The following is a 26322-nucleotide window of genomic DNA, read 5'->3' on the forward strand; positions in this document are numbered from 1 at the left end:
CCCCAGTACTAGTTTCTATTCTCCATTTTAAAACAGGGTCTCACTGCGTTGCAAAGGGCCTCGTTAAGTAGCTGAGGCTGTCCGCGAACCACCATCTTCCTGTCTCGGCCTCCCGACTGCTGGGATTACAAGTGTGCACCATCACACCCAGATTATTTTATTATATTTTAGAACAGAATCTCACTGAGTTGCTGAGACTGGCCTCAAACCTACAATCCTCCTGTCTCAGCCTCCAAATATTGGGATTATAACTGTGTGCCACACTTCTTCTTTTTTTTTTTTTTTTTTTTTTTGCGGGGCTGGGGCTGGAACCCAGAGGTATTTGACCTCCGAGCTACACCCCTGCCCAATTTTTTATTCTTTATTTTGAAACAGGGTCTCACTGAGTTGCGAAGGGCCTCACTAAGTAGCTGAAGCTGTCCGTGAACCGCGATCCTCGGGTCTCAACCTCCAGAATGCTGGGATGACAAGCCTGCGTCACCACGCCTGGCTTAGCCCTTTGCTGAGGCTGGCCCCAGATCTGCAATCCTCCTGTCTCAGCCTCCCAGGTACTGGAATTCCAGGCATGTGCCAGCATACTCGAGTACTACCACGCCTGGCTTCCATCTGGGATTTCTTAGGACACCAGGAGGATAATTTATACCAATTGTCTTCTGTCAGGGCTCCTGAACCAGTCTCTGGTGAGGAGTGTGATACCACCACGGCTAGCCTGGGCACACCAGGGCAGGTGAGGTCAAACCCCAAGCCACGTTGCTGCTGAGCAGTGGAGAGAGAGTTGTTGGGGGAGGTGGCGTCCAACACAATGTACAGTCCCCGGGGTCCATGTACCAGCCTCTCGCCTGAACACTAAACAGAGAGAAAGACCACCTACCCGTTCATCTGCTTAGTAGTTCACGAAATGACCACTGGGCGCCAAACTCCGCGCAAATGTGTATATGCATGGATTTATGTATGCACATATGTATGTTTGGTACTGGTCATTGAATCCTGGGGATTCTGCCTCTTAGCTACACCTCTCCAGCCCTTTTATAATTTTTTATTTTGAAACAGGTTCTTGCTAGGTTGCTGAGTCTTGCTAAACTGCTCAGGCTGGTCTCAAAGCTGCGATCCTCCTGTCTCGGCCCCCCAAGTGCTGGGATTACAAGCGTGCGCCACCACGCTCGGCTCCTGACCTAACTTCTCGCCAGCCCAGACAGGCGGGAGACAGGCGGGTCTGCTTCTCCCATCATAACGATAAAGACACTGAGATACAGAGATGAAGCAGCCCAACCAAGGCCTCACAGGAGGTGACAGAGCTGGGGTTAAACACAGGTTCTTCCCACTACACCACATTTTTGGGGGGTGGGACTGAGGTTCCTGGAAACCCTTCTATCTCCGGGCTACACTCCCAGACCTATTTTATATTTTTTTTTTAATTTGGAAACAGGGTCTCTTAAGCCAGCGCGGCTGGCTTCGAACCTGCGCGATCCTCCTGTCTCGGCCTCCCAAGCACGGGGATTACAAGTGTGTGCCGCCACGCCCGGCGCAACTACATCACATTTTTTTTTTTTTTTTGGTGGTACTGGGGGTGGAACCCAGAGGCTTTCTACCTCCGGGCTATACTCCCAGACCTTTTTCATATTTTATTTGGAAACAGGGTCTCACTAAGTTGCTGAGAGCCTCACTAAGTAGCTGAGGCTGGCTTCGAACCTGCGCGATCCTCCTGTCTCGGCCTCCCAGGCGCGGGGATTACAAGCGTGCGCCACCACCACGCCCGGCTAACTACACCACGTTTTAAAGTCCCCACCCCGGGTGCTTTCCTCTCCTTCCAATCACTCTGAGGTCAGAACAAGAAAGAACCCACTCACCCAGTGGCCATTCATCCGGCTCGGGATAATGGTAAGCACATTGGTAATAAGCAGTTACCAGGCCGGCTTCCTGGAGCTCGTTGTCTGGGAGAGAAGGTGATTCTGCGATTCTGCGGTTCTCTGTCGCCAGGAAGGGCGTGAGCAGGGTAGAGGCAGGCGGAGCAGACCAGGTGAATCTCCCCGGCAGAGGCGCGGCAAGCCGCCCACACAGACCCAGAGGCCTGGTCAGCAAGGTGGCGTCTGTCCCTTCAAGGGCAGGGGAGGGGTTGGGATCACACTGCCAAGCGCCAGCCTGGAGCCTGGGTTTTGTCTTGAGAGCCATTTCTGAGCAAAGTAACAGGTCGAAGCCATCCCTAGGACCCTGGCGCCTACCTTCAGACCCAGGTCCCTAGGCCGCCAAAATCAGCCCTTGGCAACCCACGAGAAGAAGAAAGGGCTGGGCTTCAGACCCTTGGGGCGCACAGTAGGCGCTCCCTCAACGTTTGTTGAGTGACTCATAGAGTGGAACGAACATGCCGGTCTGCTGGCTCCGCCCCTCCCCGCTGCCCTCGGCTGCCTCTCCTGCCCTTCTTTCCTAGCTGGCCCGGAGTAAATACAAGTGACTCACAGCTTCCGCCACGAGTTTCCACCAGGTGCTGGGCCAGAGCAATTACCAGACTTTCTCACAATCGCCCTCGAGGAGAGAAATGATTAACTTACTATACAGATGACGGGGTTTGCCCAGCTACTGAGGCCGAACTGAGGCCGAAACTGGGACCTTCCTGCAAATTGTGAGACTCTCATTGACCTAGGGAGACCCCGTCTCAAAATAAAAATAAAATAGGGCTGAAGGCAGCCATGCCCTGTGCTCAATCCTCAGTGACCCCACACACGCACACAAAGAAACGGAGACCTCTCTCTCTCTCTCTCTCTTTTTTTTTTTTTTTTTTGTACTGGGGATTGAACCCAGGGGCATTCCACCTCTAAGCTGCACCCCCAGCCCTTTTGTTTTGAAACAGGGTCTCACTAGGTTGCCGAGAGTCTCGCTAAGTTGCCGAGGCTGGTCTTGAACCTGTCATTCTCCAGTCTCAACCTCTCAAGTACTGGGATTGCAAGCGTGAGCCAACACATGGTTGAAATCTTCTGATTTCAACTGTTGCTTCTAGCAGGACTTGTAGAGGGGGGATTCCCTTGAGGCTGACAGTCATGGGGTAGACGAGGGGGGAGGTTCTGCGCTCAGGCCCCTCGACCTGGGTCCCAGACGGAGGACTCCTGCCCCACCTCCATGGCAAGCTTCCCCACACGCAGCCAGCTTCCTCTACTTCCGTTCCCGCACACACTCCCTCCTCAAGAACACACACACACACACACACACACACACACACACACACACACCCCAAACCCAGAGAGGTAGAAACAGCAATTGCCTTAGACACAGAGCCTTTATTTTTCTATAAAATTATTCCTCTCGATAACTTTTTTTGTATAAAATGCCCAAAGTAAAGAGCTATTTCCTTTCCTGGAGAAGAAAACACCCCCAGCAGAGTTCGCCAGATGTCCTTGTGGGGAGCAGGTCAGGTGACTGCCAAGGCCCCGGGGTCACCTGTTCCACACCTCCCAGGACATTAGCGCCAGGACGCTTCAGCTCCCACACTCCCTCACTCACTCTACCCAGGGGAGAAGGGCCAGCCCGAGGTCATCCAGGGATAGTCACCAGCCAGAGGGCTGGGACTCGGGCCCGGGGACCGCACCCCCCCCCCGCGCGCCCCGTCTGCTCCTCTTCCTGCTCAGCTGGTGGACAAGACGTGCTTCTGAGGGGGGGCTTCCGCCAGTGCCTGTGACCGCCCAACTTCGCCTGGAAAGGAACCAGCAGCAGAGGCTCCGCGCGCGTGGGCTGTCGATCACAAGGGCCCTCCTCCCCAAACTCTTTTGCATTCAAGGGTCAGCCACGGCCGCGGCCAGGGAGTCACGTCCAGCTTTGGAACCAAGGAGCATGTCCATGTGTCTTTGCTTTGGGTGTGTACGGTACTGATCCACTTGACAACCAAAGTTCTTTGCTTGATGATCAGAAGTCCTTGGTGGCAGTTAAACACCTCTTTCTCTCTCTCTCTCCCTCTCTAACACACACACACACACACACACACACACACACACACACACACACTAAAAAAAAGTAACGGCTACTCAATACAAGTAGCCCAGGCAGGCAGTGTTAGTGGACTCAGGGTCCTGGAAGGCGGAGAAAGATTAGAAGCATCTCAGGGCTGCTGGGTGAAGGTTTCTGGACTACATGGTCGCAGAGGGGCTTCCTGTCGCGGCCCGGCACTCCCGGTACACCAGGAAGGGGTGGACGAAGGTCAGGAGGGTGGCGAGCACCAGCGTCACGTTCACCTGGGGGGACAGGAAGGAGGCCGGTCCAGCAGCTCCAAGCTGCCCCCAAGACCGACACAGGGGCCAGGATCCTAGCTGGCTGGCAAGCTGCCTCCCACCATGCCTGGAGGAAGGACTCCAGGTGTTTTTCATTCTGCCCTAGGAAGTGGGGGAGATGTACCCATTCCACAGGGCAGGGGACGGGGCCTGGAGAGACTGCTCCAGGGCACAGGGGAAGCTGGGAGGCACCTGCCCGACCACACACCCCGGCCTTAGGTTGGGTCGCCTGATTTCAAATAGTGGAATTTTCCCCAGGTTAGCCCTTCTCCTCCCCCCCCCCACTGGGAATAGAGACCAGGGGAATTCTACCTTCCAGCTACACCCCCAGCTCTATTTTTTATTCTTTATTTTGAAACAGAATCTCACTGAGTTGCAAAGGGCCTCACTAAGTAGCTGAGGCTGGCCACGAACCATGATCCTCTTGTCTCAGTCTTCCGATTGTTGGGACTACAAGTGTGCACCACCATACCTGGCTAGTTTAGCCTTTCTTTTTATCCAAGTGACATGTGTGTGAGTGTGTGTTTGTGTTTGTGTGTGTGTGTGTGTGTGTGTGTGTGTTTATCAGTCACTGGAGATTGAATCCAGGGTGTTCTACCTCCAAGCTACACCTCCAGCCCTTTTTATATTATTATTATTATTATTATTATTATTATTATTATTATTATTATTTTGGTGGTACTGAGGTTCCTGGAAGCCCTTCTATCTCCGGGCTACACGCCCAGACTTATTTTATACTTTTTTTTATTTTTGAAAACAGGGTCTCTTAAGCCAGTGTGGCTGGCTTCGAACCAGCACGATCCTCCTGTCTCCGCCTCCCAAGCACGGGGATTACAAGCGTGCGCCACCACGCCCGGCAGCCCTTTTTATTTTTGAAACAGAGTTTCACTGAGTTGCTGAGGCTGGCTTTGAACCTGTGATCCTCCTGTCTCAGCCTCCCAAGTGCTGGAATTATAGGGGTGCACGGCCATGCCTGGCTCTAGTGAGGGATTGAAACTTCTGTTTTCTACTCTGCCAATGAGGAGTCAGGCAGAGGTCAGAACACTGAATTTGAGGTGGAAAAACTGTAGCTCCTTAGTCGTGTGCCTGTGAACACGTAAGTCACGTAACATCTTTGAGTCTTGGGTTCTACAAAAAGCTGGCGAGGGGCTGGGCCTATGAGCCTCCTCCAGGTGACAGGACACAGAAGCAAATGCCTGGAGCTCCTGTCCCCCACCCCCCACTGCAATGCAGTTGTAGCCCCAGGGAGAGGCTAGGACCTGCCTCACTTAAAGTGAAAGGCTCCATTTTAAAAGAAAAATTATAAGCCCCTAGCAGCCAGCTAATAGTTAAAAGAAAAATATTTTTACTGTAGCTTAAGAAGTATAGGCTCAAGAATGAGAAATATGCAATAAGCCCACCCTGTTCCAGGAACCTACCTAGCATCTTATCTATACTGACCGGGTCAGCATGCCCTGTGCCGGGAACCTGCTGACTACACCTGGTATCTTATCTAACATTTGACTACAGAATGTACTTTTCAAATGATTCTGTAATTTTCTGTAAACGCATGCAATGTGGCCCAATCCCCCCTAACTAGTGGTCTTTTCCCTATAAATACCCTCAGTTTCAGTCGCTCGGGGCTGAACTCCTATACGAGTCGGCCCCAGTGCACTGGCTCCTTAATAAACCTTTTGCTTTTGCATCAAGGAAAAAGTCTCTCGTGTGTACTTGGACTCGATATCCCAAGGCTTGATTGAGGGTCTCCCATCTGCAAGGGTCTTTCAAAAGCAGGGACCACCTTTGAAGTCTTAGGCTTTTGCTTGAAATTCTATGAGGATTCTGCATTCTATTCCAGAATACATCTACGTGTCTCTACACCACAAACAATTTTTCCCCAGTCTCTGAATGACCCAGACTCTCTGGGAGCTGTGGCTTGCTGTTCTTGTGGCCTCGGGTACACCCAGCACAAGGTGGGGTGCCCCCACCAGCCCTGATCTGAGGAGCAAGACCACGGATGTACCAAGTGCAGAACAGCAGCTGCTCCGGCCAGGGCACCGGGCGCTGGGCCTGCTCTCGGGCGCCCCCTGCCGGAGCCCCGCGGAACCGCCCCCACCTGGGCCTCCTCGCTGGTCCAGGGCTGGCGCCCCCTCTGGAGAGTGGCGGCCCAGAGAGCCCCTGCGCACAGTACTCACGTAGAGAGGGTCATCCTGCAGCGGGCCTTTGATGAGGGTGAAGATGGGGAACTGCAACAGGGACACAATGGCCGACAGCGCCATCACCAGCCCAAACAGCTTTCCAAAGTGCTCTGAGGGGAAACTGAGGCGAGAAATAGACAGGGTTCCAGCGAGCATCAGAGGCCCTCCCTCCAAGCAGGAGCCCTGTCTCTGTGTACCTGTGTTAGACATTTGTCCCCGAGTTCCCTGGCTTGGGCTTGCCCACCCACATGGTCCTCCCCTCTGCCCTTCTGTTCAGGCATTCAATCTGCAGAACAGAAAAGGCACTGTGTGGTCCTAGGGAAACAGCAGGGATACAGAGGCTGTGCCTGGGGTGGTCATAGGGAAAAGACAGATGCATGCAATGTATAAGGAAGCAAGAATGAAATTCAAAGGCACAAAGAAAATTGGAAGATACTTTTTTCCAGTTCTTCCCTGAGAGAGTTGGAACAGAAGCGGGCATTGAAGGGTGAATAGGAGTTCGCCGGGCAGAGGGAACAGCTATGCAAAGGCTCTATCCCTCTCACCAGCCTTGCTTCCAAGCATCACCCCCTCTCCACCTGCTCCCAAGTCCAGCTGTCCTGCTGACCCCCTCAGGCCCATCCTCACCCCCAGCTTCCTACCTCCGCCTGCTTCCTTTGCCCCAGCAGGAAACACAACCCCGGGGCACTTACGCGACGGTGAGGAAGGCTGCGTTGCCCCCGTACAGGAAGGAGCGGCTGACCACTTGCAAGATGAAGGTGGCATACTGCAGGGGCAGCACTGGGACCGAGGCACAGAGGGCAAAGCCCAGGCACAGCAGCGACGTCAGGGCCAGCGAGGGCACGGTGGAGCAGAGGGTTGCGGCCCAGGCAGGGGACCCTGGTCCAAAAGAAAAGGAGCTTGGAGGGGGCCCGGCAGAACCGACTGGAGAAGGGAGGCGCCACGTCCAGCCAGCTCTCCAAGCAGAAAGGTGCACGGTCGTCAGATCCTTCCTCCCACGGGCCCATCACCCCCCATAAACGACAGCGATGCCACACCGCCCAACACCAAACCAATGTCCGCCCCTCCCATCTCCGCTCACATCTCCCACTTTAGGTCACCATGACCTTATTACAGGTGATCGCAATGGCCTGAAACAGGCTCGTGCCCCTGCAACTCAGACCAGGGTATTTTTTTCTAGCACAATTGGAAATAGCAAAAGACTGGAAGCCACCCCAAATGGCCATCAGTGGGGGACACGGCATCCAGGAAGCCACAGATGCATAGTGGAGAGGCAGACAGCGGCTAAGCTGCAGAGCAAGCTGGGGCAGAGCGACAGAGCCCAGAAAGGCCCAGCAGTGTGCACGGGGAACGACCTTTTTTTTTTGGTACTGAGGATTGAACCTGAAGATGTTGTACTTTAGAGCCCGTTTAACTTATTTTTATCTCAGCCCTTTTTATTTATTTATTTTGTGGGGGAGGGTACTGGGGATTGAACCCAGAGGCATTCTACCTTCAAGCTACATCGTCAACCCAATTTTATGGCTTATTTGGAAACAAGGTCTCTCGCTAGGTTGATGAGAACCTCACTACTTGCTGAGGCTGTCCTCGAACCTGTGATTCTCCTGTCTCAGCCTCACCCCCCACCAAGTCCTGGAATTACAGGTGTGCGCCACCACGTCCGGCCCTAGCCCTTTTTATTTTGAAACTGTCTTGGAAGTTGCCAAGGCTGGCCTCAAATCTGTGATTCTCCTGTCTCAGGTTCCCAAATACTGGGATTACAAGCGTGCGCCACCATGCCCGGCTAGTATTAAGTATTCTTGATATATTTTTTTCTTACAAATCTATCTTAATTCTGTCCAAGGCCTAAAAGCAGTGGCCACACAGGTGCAATTAGAAACCCTAGCATCCAGATCGCACTCTCTAAATATGGTTTCCCGTTAAAAGGATTCAGGACCTGTTAGAGAAGTGGCCAATTTCAAGTTCGAGGCAGGAAATGTTCCTAAAGAAATAAACTTGAACCCCCCACTATGCTAGAAAGAAAGGACGCCATCTAAAACTAATGGAGCAGCCCAGCGCAGTGGCGCACACTTGTAATCCCTGCATTTGGGAGGCTGAGACCGGATAATCGCGGTTCATGGACAGTCTCAGCTACTTAGCGAGGCCCTTTGCAACTCAGTGAGACCCTGTTTCAAAAAATAAAGACAGCCGAGTGTGGTGGCACACGCTTGTAATCTCCGCACTTGGGAGGCGGAGACAGGAGGATCACTCAGGTTTGAAGCCAGCCAATCTGGCTTAAGAGACCCTGTTTCCAAATAAAAATATAAAATAGATCTGGGAGTGTAGCCTGGAGGTAGAAGGGCTTCCAGGAACCCCAGTACGACCAAAAAAAAAAAAAAGTAAAAAAATAAAAAGTAGGGCTAGGGTGTAGCTCAGAGGTAGAATGCTCCTGGATTCCATCCCCAGTACTGCAAAAAAATTATTAATTAATTAAAAAAATAAAAAGAGCCAGGCGTGGCGGCACACGCTTGCAATCCCCATGCTTGGGAGGCAGAGACAGGAGGATCGTGCAGGTTCGAAGCCAGCCTCGCTGGCTTAAGAGACCATGTTTCCAAATAAAATATAAAAAAATAGGTCTGGGAGTGTAGCCCGGAGATAGAAGGGTTCCATCCCCAGTACCACCAAAAATATAAATAAATAAATAAATAAATAAATAAATAAATAAATAAATAATAAAAAGAATGGAGCTGTGTCTAAACGACACAGATGCTGGATTAGTAAAATTCTCAGTGCATGGTGGCGCACACTTGTAATCCCAGCATTCGGAAGGCTGAGACAGGAGGATCGTGGTTTGCAGCCAGCCTCAGCTACTGTAGTGAGGCCCTTTGCAACTCAGTGAGACCCTGTTTCCAAATAAAGAATAAAAAATAGGGCTGGGGGTGTAGCTCAGAGGTAGAATGCCCCTGGGTTCCATCCCTATAGGTGCCACAAAGGAAAAAAAAAAAAAAAAGATTCCCAGTGACCAAAGATGGGACAATTTGAACATCGGGAATAATGGTGAGGTTGGGCAGGGTGACGCACACCTGTAATGCCAGTACTTGGGAGGCTGAGAAAAGAAGTTTGGAAGTTCAAGGCTAGCCTCAGCAATTCAGTGAGACTCTCAGCGACCTAGTGAGACCCTATTTCCAAATAAAATAGAGCTGGAGGTGTAGCTCAGAGGCAGAACACTCCAGGGCTCAATTCGTTAACAACAACAACCAAAGAATAATGACAAGGGCCGGTGGTATAGCTCAGTGGTTGAGCATCGGCCTAGGAGAAATGATAGAAATAAAAAGTCACTTTTTTACAATCCTAATAAAATAATGGGTCTAGGCAGTGGTAATCAATGGCTGCTAAAATCATTAGGTCAATGAGAAACTATAATGGATGGATCAGACTGAGCATATCTGAACAGGTGATCAATCTTAACATCAGAAGAGAGACAGGAGAAACCAGGAGCCTGCAGACAGGAGACAGAGGAGACCACAGCTCCAGCTCTCAGTGACTCGTGCCAAAAACAAAGTCAGAGGAAGTCTCCTCCAAGCCTCTGATCTGCCTGTTTATAGGAAAAACCCAGTCCTAGCAACACTTCCAAATGATGCCAAAAACCTGCCAAGTCCAAAATGCAGGGAATTCCACAGAACAGATAGCTCTGTTTCTTCAACAAATAAACAATGAGAAAGGAGGGGAAGGGTACTGTTAGAGATTTTAAAAGATATAAAGATATATCAACCAAATATACTATGTGGACCTTTCATGGATTCTCACTTAAACAAACCAATTGTAAAACGATGTGTATGAGAACCAGGCTTGTAATCTCAGCATTCGGGAGGCTGAGACAGGAGGATGGAGGTTCACAGACAGCCTCAGCTACTTAGTGAGGCTCTCTGCAACTCAGTGAGACCCTGTTTCAAAATAAAGAATAAAAAATAGGGCTGGGGGTGTAGCTCAGAGGGAGAATGCGGCTGGGTTCCATCCCAAGTAGTGCAAAAAAAATAAAAAATAAAAAATAAGATGTGTATGAAATGATTAGGGAAATTTGAATAGCTTCTGTATTAGAAAATTTTAAGAAATGATGGTCATTTAAAAATTGTCATGTTTTTGTGGTACTGGAGATGGAATCCAGGGGCTTTCTATCCCCAGGCTATACTCCCAGACCTATTATTTTTCTGTTTTATTTGGAAACAGGGTCTCACTAAGTTGCTGAGAGCCTCAGTAAGTAGCTGAGGCTGGCTTTGAACCTACGCAATCCTCCTGTCTCAGCCTCCCAAGTGCTTGGATTATAGGCACGTGCCACCATGCCCAGCTCAAATTATTGTCATGTTTAAATTATTAAAAATGATCATCATTGAGGCCCCGACCCTGGGCGGGTGACAGGCACTAGTGGGGCATCCTTAGGCAACCCCTTCCCCACCCGGAAGGACCCTGAGGTCGGGGCCACCAGGCCCCGACCATGATCAAGTGGGTGGTAATGGGCGGGGCATCCTTAGGCGACCCCCACCCCACACACCCAGAATGAAAAAAAATTTTCATCATTACTCAGTGCCTGATCCCACATCCTCCCAAAACCACACATACTCTCTTCTCTCTCTCTCTCTTTTTTTTTTAAAAAGGGAAAAGAAAAAAGAAAAATATTTGAGAGGGGTTAAGATGGCCACGGCGGCAGCTAGAATATTGGAGATGCAGACAAAACATATCCATCTGAAGTAGAACTTTTGGAAAAATTCCCCGTGAAGTAGGACTGAGGCTTCTCTACATCTTTAAGAATCCTGGACATCACCTGTAAGGAGAGAGTCTAGCGGAGACCTAGGAGGAAGGTGGTGGCGGCAGCAGTGGCCGAGATGGCGGTGGAGACTTGTCTTTGGGAGAGGCAGACATCTGATCCAACCCACCCTGATCCTCTGAAGAAATTACCCCAAAGGTCGAATGCTACTGTCGCGCATGATTAGGAACACTGGACATTATGCGGTATGGGAAAAGAGCTTGGAAGGATTTGAAATGGTGGAGACAGTCGCACTGGCAGCGGCAAGTACTCAGGGGAGGCAGAGATCTGACGTAATACACCTGGAACTTTTGAAGAAATTACCTCAGAAGCAGAATACTACCACCACGCACCTTGGGAATGTGGGACAACCTGCTGAGTGAAGAGGGGGCTCAGATCGGAGCCTGCCGTGAGGCAAGGCCGGTCCTGGGGCCTCCGAGGTCAGGTTCAGAGCCTGCCAAGGGTTTAGGCTGGTGCCGGGGCCAGCGAGGCCGGGATCGGAGCCTGCCGTGAGACAAGGCTGGTGCTGGGGCCTCCAAGGTCGGGATCAGAGCCAGCTGATGCGTTAGGCCAGTGCCGGAGCCAGCGAGGCCGGGATCGAAGCCTGCTGCGAGGCAAGGTTGGTGCTGAGGCCTCTGAGGCCAGGATCGGAGCCTGCTGAGGGGTTAGGCCAGTGCCGGGGCCAGCGAGGCCGGGATCGGAGCCTGCCTTGAGGTATGTCCGGTGCTGGGGCCTCCAAGGCCGGGATTGGAGCCTGCCGAGGGGTGAGGTCAGTGCCGAGGCCAAAGAGGCCGGGTTCGTAGCCTGCCATGAGGCAAGGCTGCTACTGAGGCCTCTGAGGCAGGGATCGGCGCCAGCCAAGGGGTAAGGTCGGTGCCGGGGCCAGCAAGGTCGGGATTGGAGCCTGCCATGAGGCAGGACTGGTTCTGGGACCTCCGAGGCTGGGATCGGACTTTACCGAGGGGTAAGGCCAGTGCCAGGGCCAGCAAGGTTGGGATCGGAAACTACCGTGAGGCAAGGACAGAGCTGGGACATGCGAGACCAGGATAGGAGCCTGCTCAGCGGTTAGGCCGGTGCCAGGGTCAGCGAGGCCGGGATTGGAGCCTGTCGTGAGGCTAGGCCAGTGCTGGGGACTCTGAGGCCGGGAGCAGAGCCAGCCGAGGGGTTAGTTCTGTGCGGGGGCCAGTGAGGCCAGGATCAGGGCCTCCCATGAGACAAAGCCGGTGCTGGAGCCAGAAAGGTCAGAATCAGAGTCCTCTGGGTGGCCAGGCCACTACTGGGGCCGTCAAGAGTGGGATCGGAACTTGCAATGTGGCATGCACATAGAAATAGCACAGAAAATAAAATCCAGATGCTTCCCCTAATTAGCAAGAACTAGGAGGAAAGGGGTAACAGGAGGAGGTTGAGTAGTAGAAAAGGCCCTTTTGAGAAGCAATTAAGGTGACCAATCAGAGGGGAGGGGATGGGGAGGGATGGAATCTCTTTAAAACTCATGAGGTGGGTAAACAAATATATCAAAGATAATTACCAATTAAGCATGGGATCGATGGAGGGGGAGGGAATGGGGTGGGGATTGGATGAGGGCTTATTGGATGATATGTGCTTGTACATCCTCTCAAGTGTTGTATTCCAAAGTGATGTATGATTAAAAAATATATATATGAAAATGAAAAAAATAAAGAAAGAAAGATTAAAAAATAGGGTTAGGGGTGTATCTTGGAGGTAGAATGCCCCTGAGTTCCATTCCCAGTACCTAAAAAAAAAACCCAAATAGTCTGATTTATTAATAGGCAATGGAACACAATAGAATCTTCTCAAAAAGAAAAAAAAAATGATCATCATTGAGCCGGGCGTGGTGGCGCACGCTTGTCATCCCAGCATTTGCGAGGCTGAGACTGGAGGATCGCGGTTCATGGACAGCCTCAGCTACGTAGTGAGGCCCTCTGCAACTCAGTGAGACCCTGTTTCAAAATAAAGAATAAAAAATAGGGCTGGGGGTGTAGCTCGGAGGTAGAATGCCCCTGGGTTCCATCCCTAGGACCGCAAAAAAAAAAAAAAAAAAAAAAGGAAAGGAGAGAGGACGGGCACGGGGTGGGGGGTGCAGGAGGCGCCCCTCCTCCCATCTCACCAGTCTTGCGGGCTTCCTTCTGGTACTTCTGCTTCAGCCGGTCCATAAGCAGGCCGTTCCAGGGGGCGCACAGCACTCCAAAGAACTGGGTGATGGCGAACGCATTGGTGTAGGCACTGACTATAGAGAGCAGAGGGGTGGGCGATGAGACCTCCGGGCCGCTTCAGGACCCGGCTGCCCGTCCTCCTCCCGGTGCCCCCCCAGGCCCTCCCTCGAAGGAACACACAGCCCTGCTGGGCTCAGCACCCACTCCCCATGGCCCTGGGGCTCTGCGCCCCCAGCTGGGATGCATCCCGACCCCACCACATACCTAGCACCACGTCCCTAGCAGCCAAGGTGGTGAGCAGGGAGTTGAGAAAGCCGATGAACAGGTAGTGCCACAGCTGGATCACAGACAGCCACAGCAGGTGGCAGGCGAAGCGCCGTGAGAGGGCGTAGCGCCAGAAGGAGCGGGGCTCCTGGCGCGGCACCAGCCCTGGGTGCTCTGCTGCAGGAGGAAGAACAGGCGGGAATGACCAGGGAAGGAGGTCAGATGCCCCTCCACGGGCAGTCTCGGGTCCACACTCACCCTCTACTGACTCTGAGTCTTCGCCCTTTCCTTGGACCCCAGCATCCCATCTCACGCTTCTCGGGGAACTCTTCCCCCGCCCTATTCTTCGCACTCCAGATGGGACTTGGAATGCAGTGCTCTGTGTCTCTCCCAAGGTTGACCAGTTAGCTCATCCTCCCCAGAGTAGCCAGGCTGGCCAGGGCTCTGGACTGGGATGTCCAAGGTATCCTGCCCCTCCTGGATCCGCACAAGTTCATTTTCCCCTCTGATTTTATGAGCTTCCCAGAGTCCTATTATCCTTTCTCTCTCTTTGTCTTTTAAATACATTTTATTGTGTGTATTTAAGGTATGTAACATGATGTCATGGGATACATATAGATAGTAAAATGGTTTCTATAGTGAAGCAAAATTAACATATCCATCATCTCACGTGGTTCTCCTTTTCTCTATGTGTGTGTGAGAGACAAGAACAGCTAAAATCTACTCATTTAGGAGGAATCTCAAATACGATTTTATTAAGTACGGTCCCCACGACGCACATAGGCCTTTAGGCTCGTTCATCCTGCATCTCTGCTACCTTGGATGCTTTGACCTGCAGCTCCCCTTCTCCTCCCTCCATCCCCCTGTTTCTATTTCTACCGGAGCCAGCAGTGGTTTTGTGATAGATGTAACCAAAGACCCAAAACTAATGGAGGAGGCAGCGGTGGAGATGGGGCGGTGGCGAGGGCAGCGCCGGGAGGCCTGCAGAGATGCGGGCATAAACCAGCCCCGGCGCTGGCATCGCGGGCAAGTGCGGGAGCCAGTGGGGGAGGGGTGGAAGGTACTGGAAGGCAGGCTTCCGTGGGTGGGAAGAGAGCAAAGAGGAACACAAAGAAGGAAGGCAAGAGAGACAAAAGTCTGTTTCCTTCCCAAAAGCGATGATTCTTCACACCGGGGAGGGGAAGGGGAAAGAAACGGATGTGGTAGCGCGGCACGCGTCTATGAATGTACCACTATGACTCACGCTACCGTGTACAACTACAACGCACCAATGCTTTTTTTATATAAAGAGAGAAAGACAGAGGTCTTGCCCTCTCTGGACCCTCTGTAAAGTGATGGGGTTGACAGGGTCCTTAAGGTCTCTTTCCCAACCCTATCCTGACTCTGAGTCCCTGGGGGGAGAGCTCGGCGAGTCGGGAAAGGCCAGGTGGTGTGAGGAGTCCGGCTAACCGCAGGGCTCACCTCCATTGGGTGAAGACAGCTCCTCTGACTGCAGCTCCCTGTTCTCAGGCTCAACTGGTTTCTTCTCATTCTTCCTGATACCACGCGCAGAGCACTGGCTGTGGAAACAGAAGCCCCAGCAGCCAGGCCGGGGGCTGTCAGCTGAATGCATGATTCAGATCGGAGGGCACAGCAGAGTGGACCCCTCGTCTGCACAGCGGAACCGCTTTCCAGCAGCCCCAAAGCCCAGGTGCAGGCCAGGCCAGTTGAATCAGAATTCAGAATGTTTGGGGGTGAGAGTCAGCCTTCCATTATTTTCCAAAAATCATCTCCAAGTGATTCTAGTAATTTTCTTTTCTGGTCCTGCGGATTGAACCTAGGGGCATTCTACCTCTGAGCTACACCCCCAGCCTGATTGTTTATTTTTTATTTTTGATACAGGGTCTCACTAAGTTGCAAGTGGACTAAGTAACTGAGGCTGGCTGCGAACCTGGATCCTCCTGTCTAAGCCTTCAAAGTACTGAATTACAAGTATTCACCACCCCACCATGCCCTGCTTTATTTATTTATTTTTTTATTTTTACTGGGAATTGAGCCAAGGGGCATTTTACCTCTGAGTTATACCTCCAGCCCTATTTGATTTTGAAACAAGGTCTCACTGAGTTGAGGGCCTCGCCAAGTTGCTGAGGCTGACCTTGAACACACAATCTCCTTGTGTCAGCTTCCTTTGTACAGCGTTTGCAGGCGTGCACCACCATGCCCAGCACTCTAGCAATTTTAATATGCAGCCAAATCTGGAAAGGGCTGGAAGCTTTGGAAGAGAAGGCTCCAGTCCCACTGAACCTTTATTTATTTTACAACCAATGGCTTAAAACACTGAACATTTATTATATTTTTATAATCTTGGCAGCTAATTCTACTGACCAGGATAAGACTTAGATTATCTTTTCTTTCCTTTTTCTCTTTTTTAATTAGTTTTTTTTATTTTATTTTTTAATTTTTAATTATTTTATAATTACTTTGGTTTTTTTGTTTTGTTTTGTTTTTTGTTTTGGAGCCTGGGCTCCAGTCCCACCTCTGCTGATTTACTCTGCCTGCGACTAATTTTTGCCCTTTGGAAAATGGAGAGGATTGTGGTTAGTGTGGAGAGAGGGGCCTGGGGGCCAGCAATAAATGTGCGGCACAGGACAGTCATTTTCCTGTGGAGTGCAGAAATGGTCACTTTCCCTTACCTCATCAGTATCTCCAGCCTTGGCAATGGGGCTTTGCAGGTCCTATTTCTCACCTCCGGAACCTGAGCTGGCCTTGTGAACTGCCCCAGCCAAGAGACTGCAGCAATGAAGCGTGCCAGTTCTCACCAAAACCTCAAGCAACCTTGTGCCTTTCCGCACTCAACCCTGAGAACCCTGAGATCATCCCGAGAAGCGCCGGAGCCTGCAGGAGGAGGAGCCACGTGACCCAGACCTCTGTCACTCCAAGCCCTCTGCGAGGGAGCCCATTCTAGACCAGCGAGCCCCGGATAACCCATCAAGACCGGCTAAGAGCCAGGCGCGGTGGCGCACACCTGTGATCCCAGCTGTTCAGGAGTCCGAGGTAGAAAGATCACAAGTTCCAGACCAGCCTGGGCCACTTAACAAGACCCTGTCTCAAAATAAAATTAAAAGAGCTCTGAGGCCGGGCATGGTGGCGCACGCTAATAATCCCAGTACTTGGGAGGCTGGGACAGGAGGATCACAGGTTCGGAACCAGCCTCAGCTACTTAGCAAGGCCCTCTGCAACTTAGTGAGACCCTGTTTCAAAATAAATAATAAAAATAGGCTCAGGATATAGCTCAGAGGGTTCTACCCCCAGTTCCACAAAAAAACAAAAAGGCTGTGACTGTAGCTCAGTGGTAGAGCACTTGCCTACCATGTACAAGGTCCTGGGCTCAATCAAAAAACAAAAATAAGCCGGGCATGGTGGCGCACGCTTGTAATCCCTGCGCTTGAGACAGGAGGATCGCGCGGGTTCAAAGCCAGCCTCAGCTATTTAGTGAGGCCCTCAGCAACTTAGTGAGACCCTGTTTCCAAATAAAATATAAAATGGCTCTGGGAGTATAGCCCGGAAGTAAAAAGCCTCTGGGTTCCACCCCCAGTACCACCAATAAATAAATAAATAATTTAGAAAAAGAAAGAAAGAAAAGATCATCTAAGTCTTCCCCTGGTCAGTAGAATTAGCTACCAAGATTATAAAAAATAATAAATATTCAGTGTTTTAGACCATTGGTTGTAAAATAAATAAATGTTCAGTGTCTGGGATAGCCTTTATGCAGCAATACCTAGCAGATACATGCCTGTTTGCACACACTTCTCCTGTGATGGGTTTGATCTTCCTTATCCGTTCTACCCTCTGCTCCCATCCTAGATCAGAAGGGAGGCTTGACCCACAGTCCTTACCCATAGCTGTAGTCAGGGGGCAGTGGGTAGGGGATGTGCCCCCGGGGCATCAGGAGGAAAGTACGCCCGACATGCCAGATACTGCAGACAGAGAGGAAGATGAAGGAGGCCCTGAGTGGGATGCCATTTTCATAAAGAAGCTGCAGAGGAAGGAAAGAAAAGTCAGTGTTAACACTCATGTTCATAGCATCTTTAGCGATAACAGCCCAAGTGTCCATCAATGGAAGAATGGATAAACAAAATGTGGTATGTCCATTCAGTGGAATACTATTCAGTCTCAAAGAAGAAACGGAATTCTGACACATACTACAATATCGATAAACCTTGAGAATATTAAACTAAGGGAAAAAAGCCAATCACAAAAAGACAAATTCTGTATGATTGTACTTACATGAGGTACCTGGAGTAGTCAGATTCATAGACAGAAAGTACAACAGTGGTTGCCAGGGGCTGGGAGCCCAGGGGAAAGAGGAATGGGAAGTTAATGTTCAATGCATACAGAGTTCTAAGTGTATAAGATGAAAAGAATTCTAGCCGGGCGTGGTGGCGCACGCTTGTAATCCCAGCATTCGGGAGGCTGAGACTGGAGGATTGCGGTTTGCGAACAGGCTCAGCTACTTAGTGAGGCCCTCTGCAACTCAGTGAGACTCTTTTTCAAAATAAAGAATAAAAAATGGGGCATGGGGTGTAGCTCAGAGATCAAATGCTCCTGGATTCCATCCCCAAGCCCACAAAAAAAAAGAATTCTAGAGATGGATGGTAATGACGGCCACACAATGTGAATTTACTTAATGGCACTGAGTTGTGTATTCTTAAAAATGGTGAAGATGGTAAATTTTATATTTCAAAAGTCAGTGTGGAGGCTGGAGGTGTAGCTTAGCGGTAGAGCATGTCCTTAACATGACATGACCCTGGCTCCAGTCCCTGGCACCAAAACAACTACATAAAAAGAAACAGCGAAATCTGGGCGTGGTGGCGCACGCTTGTAATCCCAGCACTCAGGAGGCTGAGACAGGAGGATCATGGTTCGCAGCCAGCCTCAGCTACTTACTGAGGCCCTCAGCAACTCAGTGGGATCTTATACCCACCTCTACCCATTACTGGCAGAAGGGAAAGAGATTATCATGATTGATTTAAATCAATCAGAATTCATCCCCTGAGCTGGGCAGGTCACCTCCCAGATAAAATTGCTAGCAATGAATTAAAGGATTGAAATTGTTAAGCACAATGGTTGCTAGCTGGGCGTGGTGGTGCACACTTGTAATCCCAGCATTCAGGAGGCTGAGACAAGAGGATCGTGGTTCATGGAGAGCTTCAGCTACTTAGTGAGGCCCTTTGCAACTCAGTGAGAACTTGTTTCAAAATGAAGAATAAAAAAAGGGCTGGCCACTGGGTATGGTGGCACATATTTGTAATCCCAGCGCTTGGGAGGCTGAGACAGGATTGCACAGGTTCAAAACCAGCCTCAGCTACTTAGTGAGGCTCTCGGCAACTTAGTGAGACCTTGTTTCCAAATAAAATATAAAATAGGTCTGGTAGTATAGCCCAGAGGTAGAAAAGCCCCTGGGTTCTACCCCTATTACAAGGGAAAAAAAATAGGGCTGTGAGTGTAGCTCAGCAGTATAATGCCCCTGGGTTTCATCCTCAGTATCCACCAAAAGAAATAAAAAATTTAAAAAAAGATTGTTAATGAACCACTAACCACTGTCAACAGCTCGTCCGCTTGACACCCACCAGCAGGCCTAAGCAGGGCTGGCAGGCCCCTGTGTCTGCCCCTTGTACCTCCTCATCTGAACCAGAAGCCCAGGTCAGCAAACACGCCAGTCCAAAGGGCTCCCTCCCGCCTCTGCCAAGCCTGGCCCAAGCAGGTGGCTGCCACGCCTGGCCCTAGCCTGTTTCATGGCAACAGCTCAGCGTCTAGAACCAGAAAGGTTCAAGTTCCAGTTCAAGTCTCGCGGCCACCAGCTGCAGAGCCTTCCGCAAGCACCTTCACCTCTCTGAGCCTCATCCTTAGAGCGGGGGTAAGAGAGGACCGACCGACCTCGGAGGAGGGGATCACGCACAGGTCACACGACCAGGGGCTGGCGTAGGTAAGTGCCCGGTTAATGTCGACCCTTGCCACCTTACCTTAATGATGAGGAAGACAGCGGAGGAGGAGTCGAAGGCTCCATTGTACAGGGTGATGATGGTCGAACGGTGTTTCCCAAACAGGTTCCCAACCTGGAGGGCGCACCATGAGCTCGAATCACCAACTTATTCATGGAGCAGGTAGGACCCAAACCCACCCTCGACCCCAAGAGTAGCCAAGAGCGTGTGGAAGAGTGCCTCTCCTCCCCTCCAGGATCCCGACCCCCCCTCCCAACACACACACAGCCCGGAATCGGGGCAGGCCCACACCTGCAGGTTGGTGATGAGGAACAGGATACCCCCGACGGCGAGCAAAGGCATGGCCAGGAACAGCAATACAGCAGAGCCTGAAACCCGCAAAGGCAGAGGAGGGCAGTGGCGTAGCCACGCAGACCCGGAACCCCCATACCCTCTCCTGCAGGAGACCCTTGCTGCCACCCGCTCCAAACTCCCCACAACCCCAGGGGTCAGAGCCCCAATTCCAGCCAGCCTTCCCTAAGCCCTTCTGGGGTCTTAGGGAACTAGACCAGGCTCTCTCAACTGTATCTGCGGAGCTCTCCTGAGCCACCCCGCCCCCTCCACGGACGGCCCTGGGCTGTGCAGACCGCAAGTGCCGCTGCCTGTCCACCTGCAACACCGTGGGAGAAGAGGCCCAGGAACCCCGTGGCTAAGCCCAGCCTCTGATGCACTGCGTGACCCTGAGCTGGAGCTGGTCTCTGAACCTGTGCCTCAGTCGCCCTGTCTGTTAAGTGAGAACCGCATTCTCTACTCTTCCTGCCTTCTGGGGGTGCCGGAGGGCTGAGTGAGGATGCGGCCATGGTCTTCTCTTTGTCAGGAAACTTGGAGCCCTTCCTCCCTGGCATTGGGAATGCAGGTAGAGAGAAGCATATTCTTTCTGTGTGTGTGTGTGGTACTAGGGTTGGAACCCAAGGGCTTTCTACCTCCGGGCTATACTCCCAGACCTATTTTATATTTTATTTGGAGTTGCTGAGAGCCTCACTCAGTAGCTGAGGCTGGCTTCGAACCCGTGCAATCCTCCTGTCTCAGCCTCCCAAACGCGGGGATTACAAGCGTGGGCCACCACTCCCGGCTAAGGGAAGCATATTCTTTGCCCTTGAAAAGACGGACAGACACTGGAAGTGCCGCCAGGGGTCTCTAAGTGTTGGGTAATCACTGAACAGCTCAAGGGCCGGGGCGAGGGAGCCCTTTCCCAAACTGCTGACTTCTGCCCACCTTTGTGATTATGGCCAAAACCCAGGCCTGTCCTATTATCTGTTAAAATGTTTGCTTTAGGGAAATGGGGGGGGGGGGCAGAGCCGATGTTTATCATGAGCAACGCCCTGGGTTCCACTCCCAGCCCCCACCCCAATAGAGGAAACGTGTTCCTTGCTTTAATCCCAAAGAAACCTATTTTTAAAGAATACTTTGTATCACTACTGTAAATAGAAACATGAATAGCCAGTAAATTGTCATGAATAGCAAGTAAATGTAAAAGTAAATTCAAGGAAAGAAAAACATTATTACGTTGTAACTATTTGCAGTTGACCTCAAGTTTCAAGCCTGAGACCTGCTCCCCTCAGTAATGTGAGTTAAACCCCACATCCATGTCTGTGTTCATGAAATCAAAGGGTCTGTGAGAGTGATAAACGCCAGAAACTTTTCCACCAAAAGATTCAGTCTTTGTTAATGTAGTATGTCTGTTCTCCTAACAAACTCTTTTTCTCATTTTTGATGTTTTGTTTTATGGTACTAGGGTTAGAATCCTTTGTGTGTGTGTGTGTGTGTTTGTGTGTGTGTGTGTGTATGTGTGTGTGTGTGGGGGGGGGGGGGTTCTGAGGATTGAACCCAGGGGTATTCTATCTCCAAGCTACACCCCCAGCCCTATTTTTAATTCTTTATTTTGAAACAGGGTCTCATTAAATTGCATAGGGCCTCACTAAATAATTGAGGCTGTCCACAAACCGCAATCCTGTCTCAGCCTCCCAAATGCTGGGGTTACAAGCATGTTCCACCACGCCCGGCTCTAGACATCTCTTTTTAAAGCACTATTTTAAAAGTTTTATTACCTTCTTCCTTTCTTATTACTCTTCCTTTTGTGTGTATATGGGGTTAGATACTCAGGATTGAACCCCAAGGACAGTCTACTTTTAAGCTATGCCCCCAGCCCTATTCTAATTTTTATTTTGAAACAGGGTCTCACTAAGTTGCTGAGGCTAGTCTCAAACTCTGATCTTCCTGTCTCATCCTCCCAAGTAAGGAGATTATAGGTGTGTGCCACACACCTGGTTTATTTCAATTTTTAAGAAATTTTTGCTGATACATTGTGATTATACATTTTAGTGAGATTCAGAGTGGTACCTCTTATATGTATCTAACATTATTTATAAGGAAACTATTAAGAGTGTAAAGACAGAGCTTATATCATGGGAGAAAATCCCACCAGCTACTCCGACAGAGGACTAGCATCTAGAATATATAAAGAACTCAAAAAACAGAAGTCAATCAATCAATAGCCAACTAAACTAAAATCCTCTCAAGTAGCTTATTGTTGTAAAACTTGAGAAGCCCTCCCTGACTACAGCTAATTTTAGAAGACTCACTATGTATCATTCAATTTCTGTATTTATAAAATGTCTATCTCAGCCGGGTGTGGTGGCGCACACTTGTAATCCCCGCGCTTGGGAGACTGAGACAGGAGGATCGCACGGGTTCGAAGCCAGCCTCAGCTACTTAGTGAGGCTCTCAGCAACTTAGTGAGACCCTGTTTCCAAATAAAATATAAAATCGGCCTGGGAGTATAGCCTGGAGGTAGAAAGCCTCTGGGTTCCACCCCCTAGTACCACGAAAAAAAAAAATGTCCATCTCTCCAAATGCACTACAAGACGTGGCTTTTATAAAAGTGTCATTGTAGCCTGGACACAAAACAAAAAGACTTATTTTTGCAGAGGAAGAGAGGGCTTGTTTGTTGCTCAAAGGACTCACTAACGTGAAGCAAACACCACCCAGCCACCGCCTCCTCTGTCAGACACTTGAAAATCATTGACAGGCTTTGAGCGTAGACGGTGCCTGTTGGATTAGGGCGGTTTGGAGTCATGGGCTTGAAGTGCCAGGCTATCTCGTGAGATCTGTTTGTTCCAGAACCCTCAGGCTCCGTGTTGGCGTGTGGAGATGACCCCTGACCCCGTGACGTCATCTAGCTTCAATACAGCAACCACACACAAGAGTTATGCACTTGGAATTCATTTCCTAACCCAAAAATCAAGCCACGGGGTCTTACCCTGGGGCGCATGTTGGGAGGCGTATCTCAGTGGCATCACCAAAGCGCCAGCACAGCCCAGGGTCAGGAGGATGCCCCAGGCCCACTTCCCACTCAGTTAATCTGGGCATGGCGCCAGCCTCTGCCAGGGCACTCCTCCCAGCCTCCCGTCTCAGCCTCCTAAGAACTGGCATTAAAGACATGTATCGCCATACCTGGCTGAAAGTATTTTTAGTATTGTTTGGGACTGTCAGCTTTTACCCTGCTAAGTAAGGATATTTTCAAAACTGTCATACATATTATTATTTCTTTTTTTTTTCTAAAGAGAACATCTGAACACACACGAGAAGGATGTAATCTCGTGAATAAAGACTCTCTGAAGCAATCCCTTTCCACTGACCTTCCTTCCCCCCCCCCACTTTTTTTTCCAGTCGATAAACTATTTTCACAGACCAGCAATGATGCGGTATCTCCCAGGGATTCTTTCCAGCTGCATCTCTAAATAAACACAGGGTTCTGGGCTCTGCCCGGTCCCTTCTGCACCTGCCCCATCCATCCCAAAGCTAGACAGCACTCACCTGCCGAGGTGAAGGCTATCATGAGGGTGGCACACGTATATAAAAATCTGGAATACAGAAGAGCGGGACACTGTCAAGAGAGGAAAACCCAAGCAATAGAGGAGATTCTGCTCAGCTAACCTCCAAGTCTGGGGCACCGCGCATCCTCAGCCCAGGAATTCTGTAGGCATGAATGCTTCCAGAAAGGCTTAGTTCTGGGTGTGAGAAGCCCCGAGAAATTGGGGATGGGGTCCCGACCTCCCACATGGGGTGCTTTGCTCATCCTGGGTCATTATCCAAGGCTGGACTGAGAAACCTTGGATAATGAGTTCAGCTGGGACCAGACGGGCTCTGGACTTAGCCAGGAGCAAAGGAGGCAGGGCCCGGCTCTTCCACCTGGAAGTCCCAAGGGCCAGACCCTTGGAGAAAGGGAGTGGTGCCTGGCCTGCAAACCAACACCTTGAGTTCTAATTCCTGCTTGCTGTGTGGCTTTGGCCATGGTACCGTCTTTCTCTGGGTCTCAGTTGCCTTTTCTATACAGGAAAGGATTACACTGAGCTAGACTCCAAGTCAAGTCCAAGTCCAAGTGCAAATTCTAGAGTACAGTGATTTAAGGACCACAACAATCCCAAAGTTATAAGCATCCCTTAGCAATCGAAGGTAGGGTGTGTGTGTGTGTGTGTGTGTGTGTGTGTGTGTGTGTGTATGTGTGTGTGTGTGTGTGTGTGTGTGTGTGTGTGTGTTTCGCATTGGGGATTGAACCCAGGGGCATTCTACCTCTGAGCTACACTCTTCCTCTAGCCCTTTTTGGTTTTTTTTTTTTTTTTATTTTGAAACAGGGTCTTGCTAAATTGCTGAGGCTGGCCTCCTGGCCTCAATTTTGCAACCCTTTTATCTCACCTTCCCAAATACTGGGATTAAAGGCATGTTCCTCCGCACCCAGCTAGCTGAAGGTCTTAAAAAAAAAAAAAAAAAAAAAAACATTAGATAATAAAAGTGGTGCCCTAAAGCTGGAGGAGAAGACAAAGGAGGAGGGGACAGGGAGCCTTTCTAAAGACTGAGAAAGATTGAGATCCAGTGATTGCGCTCCCGAAGGCTGAACTTGTAAGGACCCCGTTTTTTGTTGTTTTTGTTTGTTTGTTTTTTGTTTTTCTTTTTTTGTTGTTGTTGTTTTGTTTTATTTTGGTGGTGCTGGGGATGGAACCCAGAGGCATTCTACCTCCCAGCTACACTCCCAGCCCTATTTTTTATTCTTTATTTTGAAACTGGGTCTCACTGAGTTGTGGAGGGCCTCACTAAACAGCTGAAGCTGGCCACGAACCATGATCCTCCCTCCTGTCTCGGCCTCCCAAATGCTGGGATGACAAGCCTGTGTCACCATGCCCAGCTTAGGATCCTGTTTTTCTCTCTGGCTATGTCCTCGCCCAGGCGGCCAGCCCCCCAGCCTTCCCTGTGACAGCTGATTGTACACATGGCTCCACGGGGCTCCTCCTCTGGGCTGTATCAGCCCCAGCAGGCCACTGCTTATCATGAACCAGGTCATGATCTCCGCGATCGGGACGCAGCAGCACACTGCGGAAGTGAGATCGGCTCCCCTGTCCTCTCTGACCCGCCTGCCATGAGGGCCTGGGATCCCGCCAGAAAACCTTCTTAACTGTACTGCGATGGGGCTGAGGAGGAAGATTAAAGCCAGGGAGGAATGGAGGCTTTGCAGGAGGTGAGGATAAAAGTGGGGAAGTAAAGGAAGGTGGTGAGGAACATACTGTAACTCTGGCCCCAGGCCAAACCTCACAGGAAGTCGGCCTGGGTTTCTGCTCAAAGCAGCCTGTGGCAAGAAGCCGCGGTGGGAAGGGCCCCATCCACGCCTGGGCCTGCTGTCGCTGTCACTCCGGGGCCTGGCAGGGCGGTCCAGCTCCCGGGCTTGGGCTTCCCTCCCTGCTCAGCTGCTGCCTTCACAGTTCCTCTCCCTGCCTCTGCCCCGCTGGGCCTTCAGACTTACATGGCTATGAGGCGGGCCACGGTGGTCTTGAACCGGTCAAAGATGTAGCCGGTGGGGAAGGTCATGAAGTTGTTCATGAAGGATGCCAGGGTGAAGATGAGTGAGAACCTCTCGTCCTGGGCTTTGCAGTCTGGATGAGGGACAGATTCTCAGAGACACCGAGGCAGGGGCCCAGCCTCCATCCTGCCAGCCTCCCGCCAGGAGGGTACCCAGCCTGGCTCCCTCCATTGGACGGCTTCCCTGGTGGAAAGCCCCCCCCCCCTCGCTGAGTTAAAACACGGCTGCGCAGAGTGAACTCTGGGGAACCGGGCCTTCCTTCCCTGGTGTCTTCTAGGCAGAGGAGGGGGACCTGCTGATACCCCTCTCACCACAGAAAGGCTGGCACCATAGGAAGTCCTCTGACTCCTTCCTACCCCCTATGGACCAGGCTCCACATCTTTGGAAAAGCCCTGGCCTACAGGCATGCTGTTGCCTGCTTATAATCCTTGTACTCAGGAGACTGAGACAGGAGGATCGCAGGTTCGAGGCCAGCCTCAGCAACTTAGAGAGGCCCTGTTTCCAGGGACTGAGGGGTGAGCGGGGGAACAGCTCATAGGTAGAACATTCCTGGATTCAAGCCCCAGCACCAAAACAAGAAGAGAAGGAGGAGGAGCCACGGCGCCCTTACCTGCCTGCTCCGTGGCATTGCTCAAGTTGCCCAGGGGCCCCGCGTGGGGTTCACACAGTTCCTTAAAGTACTGTTCCTTTTTGAAGACAAACACCAGGGAGGCCCAGCCGAAGAGGACGCCGGCGAAGCCCAGGCACTCCAGCAGCCCCGTCAGGAGGGTGGCCACCCGAAGGGGCAGGCCCTGACCTGCCAT

At 51.0% G+C, this 26322-nt stretch overlaps 1 protein-coding gene across 1 annotated transcript; it reads right to left on the reverse strand.

The window, feature by feature from the left end:
* Positions 1-4112: 4112 nt before the first annotated feature.
* On the reverse strand, positions 4113-26322 carry SLC43A3 (solute carrier family 43 member 3; the record flags this gene model as incomplete). Its single annotated transcript, XM_080691451.1, has 12 exons — positions 4113-4217; positions 6428-6551; positions 7123-7309; positions 13339-13458; positions 13649-13822; positions 15110-15207; positions 17524-17663; positions 19651-19743; positions 19915-19997; positions 23485-23531; positions 25463-25592; positions 26130-26322. 12 exons carry the CDS (start codon positions 26320-26322, stop codon positions 4113-4115), a joined length of 1494 nt encoding a protein of 497 aa, XP_080547577.1.

This window comes from Muscardinus avellanarius, assembly GCF_963383645.1.
Source record: "Muscardinus avellanarius genome assembly, chromosome: 1".
Classification (NCBI taxonomy): Eukaryota; Metazoa; Chordata; class Mammalia; order Rodentia; family Gliridae; genus Muscardinus; species Muscardinus avellanarius.